At 41.1% G+C, this 5,958-nt stretch overlaps 1 protein-coding gene across 1 annotated transcript; it reads left to right on the forward strand.

Moving 5' to 3' along the window:
• Nucleotides 1-1,113: 1,113 nt before the first annotated feature.
• Nucleotides 1,114-4,976, forward strand: LOC141007164 (uncharacterized). The gene is made up of 3 exons (XM_073479516.1): nt 1,114-2,800; nt 3,284-3,600; nt 4,160-4,976. Exons 1-3 carry the CDS (start codon nt 2,484-2,486, stop codon nt 4,489-4,491), a joined length of 966 nt encoding a protein of 321 aa, XP_073335617.1. The 5' UTR covers nt 1,114-2,483; the 3' UTR covers nt 4,492-4,976.
• Nucleotides 4,977-5,958: the final 982 nt, after the last annotated feature.

Consider the following 5,958-nt stretch of genomic DNA (forward strand, 5'->3'; position numbering starts at 1 on the left):
TAGCATCTTAACCTATTCGAAGGAGGCAGTTTTCCTCCCGCATGATAAATTTTCAATATCAAGCGCTTCACTTTTTTTATTGAAAAATACACAATCAGATCCCACAAGATCTGTAACTTGAAGTTAAGCAATATTGAAAATCTGCATTTTTGTTCATAGGAGCTGTAGTGAAATGGCACGCTGTTTAATAAAATAGCTTTGTTTTTGTTTTTTAATTGTATTTGTTGTAATGCACAGCTATTGCCAGTCTGGGTCTAGAGCAGATATGAAAAGAGTGCATGTATGTGCATGTAATAACTACAAGATACAGAGCACATATGCAAAAGTTGGAACCAAAACTACATTTATGTTAACCACAAAGAAAAAAAGGGGGAAAGCAGATGTCCAAGCTCAGTGTGCTGCATGATGTTTTAGCTTGTAGACCTGCTATTTTTTAAACAATTTGGCATTTTTGAAAGATAAAATATAGTTGACAGTTGACCAACATTTTTATCAATTGGACATGCCCACAATTGGGACACCAGGGTGAAAGTGGTTAGAACAATCCAGACCTGTCATTGTGGTAACTGTTGAATAATGTCTTGAGTATCATTTAAACTAGTAATATTATTTATTTTATTCATGTATTTTTCATGTAGAGAGCACATCCACACCATCTGAAAAAACATGAGCAGCTGACTTCACAGAAAAGAAAGAGGGCTTTGGAAGCTGGGACCTCCACCCTCAAACAGACCACCTTGCTGGATACCTGATCCATGTCTCAGAGTGCAGTTGACAGGGCCATTGTTAAGTATGTTGTCAATGGGCTCCAGCCATTGTCAACTGTTGAAAATGAAGCCTTCAGAGAGCTTCTCGCAGATCTCCTTCCTACTGTCAAAGTCATCACACGGGTCTCCCTGCAATCAAGGATTGAAGATTTAGCAAAGACTATGAAAAGCGTGGTAACTGAGGAGATGAGTAAAGTGGACCACATCGCCACCACTACAGACTGCTGGTCAGTTAGGAGAAGGAGCTTCCTTGGTGTGACTGCCCACTGTGTCAACCCTACAGACCTAACTAGACAATCAGCAGCCCTAGCTTGCAGACAACTAAAGCTTAGTTTATGCTTCTGCGTCAAGTCGACGCCGTACCTACGCCGTCGACATGACGCCGTCGTTGAGCATTCGAAGTTCTGCGTCGAGGGTCCGCGTTGCTCTGCAATTCACCGCCATGCCGCCAGGGGGGTGTGGCTGTGTGGCTGTGTGGTTTCAGGGGTTATAGCCGAATCCTTGCTTTTTCTTCCGGTCACAGTAAACAACAGTAAACAATGGCGACCGAGGTGGAGCAGCTGTATTTGGAGTTGGATCAATATTGAAGAGCAAATGCTTATATTGTAAATGTTAAAGCGCAGGCGACAGAGAAGACGTTTGCGGAGGTGGTCTGTACGATCGGAAAAAGCAACTGCCCGAAATTACGTTCTGAGCGGACCAATCACAGCGCTTGCGGTCCGCGTCAACGCGACGCGTAGTTAGGATTTTTTGGAGGTGCACGTCAGGCTACGCCGTAGGGGTCTGCGTCGACGGCGTAGCTACGGCGTAGGTACGCCGTCGACCTGACGCAGAAGCATAAACTAAGCTTAAGTGGTTCCCACACCTTTGATGTTTTGGTGACTTTGATCCTAGATGAGAATGATGGCTTTGAGTTTGAGCTTTCCAAAACATCAACGATGTGCTTGTCATCTCCTCAACTTAGTGTCTACAGCCAACGATGGATACAAAAACAGGGGTGTGATTCTTCCGGATAAATCTGGAAATCCGGCTTTTCCAACCTGAAAATGAGGCTCTCGTAAATCATGCAAATCCGGTCAACGGTTTTTGTGCCTCTGATTCATGTCTTCGTGTCACTCCACAAGTAGTCCATTCATTTGTCATGATGGAACTTCATTCAAAGCAGAGCTCCACTAAAGAGCCTGCAATCGTTGCGGAAGGTTATCTGATGTTTTCTAAGAATTTTGGATGTGTCGGGCGAACTATTTCTTTCTTAACTGAAGCAGACAACGGGACAAAATAAATGTAAAGACATAGTGGAGTTCCTATTTTCATTTTGACAGGTATAATAAATTCTGTAGTCTACCCCTTACATGACCTGGCAAGTGACATTATTCTAAAACGCATAAGAATAACTCCCCTGACATGGTTAGAAAATACTGCCTCTAGGCCTGTCACAATTATTACATAATCGCCTGATAGTGATTATTTGAGCTGACCGCGATCATTTTGCATAATCGTCAGATTCCACAATCAAGGGAATTCTACTCCAATGTTAGAAATGCCGCATAAACATGCTTGGATGGAAACATGGTGTTTTAAGAGCAGCATGGCTCCTTTAAGAGCGTAGCGAGTGGTGAAGCCGGAGACAGAGAGACGGTGGCTGAGCTCAGAGCTGACAGGTGTGGGTGATGGAGAAGAGAAGAAATTAACAGTAAAGTTGTCTAGTAGTAGTAAATGTACAGTTTAGGTTTCTGTTTGTCTCTGAGTAAATGCTGCAGCTCCTCAGGACCCAGGAAAGTTCCCGTGTCTTGCTTCCCAAAAAAAAAACTGCAACACTCAACATTCAGCAAGTGTCATGGGCTGTGGAATAAGTGTGGAAGATCCTGCCAAGCAGCTGAAGCTGTGGAAGATGCCTGCTCCCTCCAGCTGCTACGACCAAATTCCACCAGGTGGAACTCGCTGTTTATGGCTGTGGAAAGGCTACTCAAGATTCTGAGAGAGAAGGGAGAGCCAGCTTTAAGAGAGATCTGTGCAGAATTGAAGGTTCCAATGTAAGTTGGAATTATGTATTTTTTATTTATTTATTTTTTGCCTGCCATTGCTTCTGTGAATGTCCCTGACTTGTATCATATTTAAATGAGACTCGTTTAAAAACCACTTGACCCCTTTAGAAATGATCCATGAGGTGAAAGTACTATGCTCCATTAAAGTCATCATTTCATACTATGTTTGCCTTCCTAGTGGTTTAGTTTACCGGAGCTATTAAATATTTTTACCAACACTAGAATGCAGTAATATGTTGAACATACACTATCCAGCTTTCACCAACCTACCTACTACTGCACTCTAGTGGTTATAAAAATATTCAATCTCTCAAGTAAACTAAACCATTATAAGGAGCTGTAGACAACCTCGGAACTGGTTAATACACAATGTACTGTAAAACCTTGCTTTGTATGTTTTCTAGGTTACTGATTTTTGGGTACAATATTCATGCATAATTGTAAAACAGTGGTTTGTTTTCTCCCTAACAGGTTCCATCCAGTTGAGCTCACTTTCCTCAAAGAGTACTACACCACCATGAGCCCTGTCGCCCAGTCCATCAACATCCTCCAAGGAGAAGCGGAAGTCCAGATGGGATGGCTTCTTCCGACGATTTCCCTGCTGAGCAGCCAACTGGAAAAAATAAAGATTGAACTGAAGCACTGCAAGCCGTTGGTTGAAGCCATTCAAGTGGGCATCCAGAACCGTTTTGGCGAGATGTTAAGAGACCCTGAATTGATTGCTGCAGCGATTCTCATCCCAAAGTTCAGAACGGCCTGGATCAAAGATGATGCTACACTGAGAATTGGTAAGACAACATGAAGATCTTTAAAATAAAGGAAATGTAGCAAATATACATTAAATTACAAATTTAATGTACACTTACTACATTTGTTATTTTATTATTCATTTCATACATCAGTCTAATTTCGAATTAGGTTGATAGTATTTCAGCTGTAATCAGGGTACTGTAAATTTAGTTTTTGAAGTTCGGGGCCTGAAAATATCTCAAGATGTCTGGAATTGTTAGAGTCAAGACATTAAATTTGTGTTTCTCTCCTTGTTTATTCCCTGAATTTGGCAGATACAGAAATTGTGAAAGTAGCCAATCTGCAAGCTCACACTGCCTCGCGTTGCGAGCTTGTAGATCTGCTATTTTCACAACCTGTCTCAACTTTTTTTCTATTATTTTATTTATTTTTTGCTAATTTTGGCCTTTTGTTTCTGATAGTATTGTTTGTCAATGTAATTTAATTTTTTTCCTTTAGAGTTATGGAAAATGTCATAAATGTAACTAAATTTGTCCTATAAAAATGTGCACATACCCTGGCTGTACTAATGCTAGTTTCACCCTCCCTGTGTTTCAGGGTTGGACTACATCAGGGAGCAGTTGGAGGATTCTTCCATTTCAGCAGATGTTGGATCTGGCTCATCTGATGAGGGAGATTTCTTCCATGCCCTGAAAAGATCCCACGAAACACCAAGCGCCACCAAGCAGCTTGATTCGTACCCGACCTACTCAACAGACAACATCAAGATACTGAAGACGTTTCCTGTGGTTCTCAAGTTGTCTGTCAAACTCAACACACCTCTGCCTGCTTCTGCAGCCTGTGAAAGACTGTTCAGCATAGCAGGTCTCATCTTCAGCCCAAAAAGAGCACGGCTAGCTGCGAACACTTTGAAAATCAACTTCTGCTGAGGATGAACCGCGAGTTCAACTTCTCTATCACCACTTGAACCAGAAAGTTTGTGTGTGTGGTGTGAGTATGCCTCAGCCCATGAGGATTCCCCCAACATAGTTTAAAAGTGGAAAAGTGGTCCTTAAGTTTAATTTTGCAATACAGTTTGTGCAAGACATTGTAAAGAAAAGTGATGTGCAACCAGTCTGCAGTGATGGTGCTGTGTGTAGTGAGAATGTATTTTTTAAGTTGTATTTTTTAAGTTGTATTCTTAACCAGACACAAGGCACCTTATTTAGTTGTGTTCTCTGAGGCAGATAGGAGGCATTTTTTTGTGTTCTTAGGCAGACAGACACTTTATTTATAGTTGTGTTCTCAGGCAGACACGAGACACTTGATTCACTCACTCTACATGTTTGCTCAGGTGTTTTTTTATTTTTGTTTTATCATACCACATCTATTTCATTCACCTGAAAGTGAAATAAAGAGAACAAGGGGAGAACCATTTTTTGTTGTTTTGCTTCTTTTTATGCATACTATAAAAATACTGTACTTTTGATACTTGAGTATATTTTTTCACAAGATACTTTTGATACTTAAATACATTTAATGTGAGCTACTTTAAGACTTTTACTCAAGTAATTTTCTTATGGGTGACTAACTTTTACCAAAGTCATTTTCAGTTATGGTACTTGTAATTTTACTTAGTTATTTTTTTCAAGTACTTTATACACCTCTGCAAGGGGGGCGGCATCCCCCCTCAAATCGCCTACTGGTTTCAACACTTGTAGTGATCAAATAGCTGTGCGAGCGTTGTCAATCAAGCGAGTTGAACATTAACACCTGTGACTGAGTTACATTCACTCCTGGCGGAGTTAATCACAACATCCGGTTTGGATGCCTTTTTCACTCACGTCGGTTGGTAATAGGAGAAGACGGCAAAGACCCTGTGTACACACTGGTGTTGGTAATGACCAAAATGCAACATTCTGACGCTGCGGTTACTGCACAAGTGAAAGCATTATGTAGTTTCAGAGATGTTTAAAGAGAAAGGTTTGATCAGTCATCCTTAAAGTGCAGTTTAAAGGTGGTGTAAGTAATTGCATCTATCCCCCCCAAAAGTGTTAGTATTGTCGTCTACATTGTGACAGCCATCACTAGCTCAGAGTGTTTTGTCAGAAACATGGGTCCTCCACTCTGCAGTAAACAGAAAAGACATTTTCTGGTATCCTACACCCTCTTTCCAGCCAATCCGGAGAGAACTAGTAGGAACTTATTTTCTGTTTACTGCAGAGCAGAGATACTGGGAGATCCATGTTACTGACAAACACCCTAAAGCACTGACGGCTGTCGGAAAGTAGAGCTATTCAACACTTATATTCACAAATGCAAATCACTTACTGCACCTTAAGATCGGCATCATGTATTTTTTAATCTGTTTTCATGATTATCTTCCTACAGTCAAATACAAGTTTGGGCTTCCTGAT

Source organism: Pagrus major, chromosome 13 (genome assembly GCF_040436345.1).
Source record: "Pagrus major chromosome 13, Pma_NU_1.0".
Taxonomy (NCBI): domain Eukaryota; kingdom Metazoa; phylum Chordata; class Actinopteri; order Spariformes; family Sparidae; genus Pagrus; species Pagrus major.

Bases quoted from the DNA above. Each gene is read 5' to 3' on its own strand.
- LOC141007164 (XM_073479516.1), top strand. From the start codon at position 2,484: ATGTACAGTTTAGGTTTCTGTTTGTCTCTGAGTAAATGCTGCAGCTCC. The intron at 2,801-3,283 runs GTAAGTTGGAAT...TCTCCCTAACAG, and splicing joins GCAGAATTGAAGGTTCCAAT to GTTCCATCCAGTTGAGCTCA. The intron at 3,601-4,159 runs GTAAGACAACAT...CCTGTGTTTCAG, and splicing joins TGATGCTACACTGAGAATTG to GGTTGGACTACATCAGGGAG.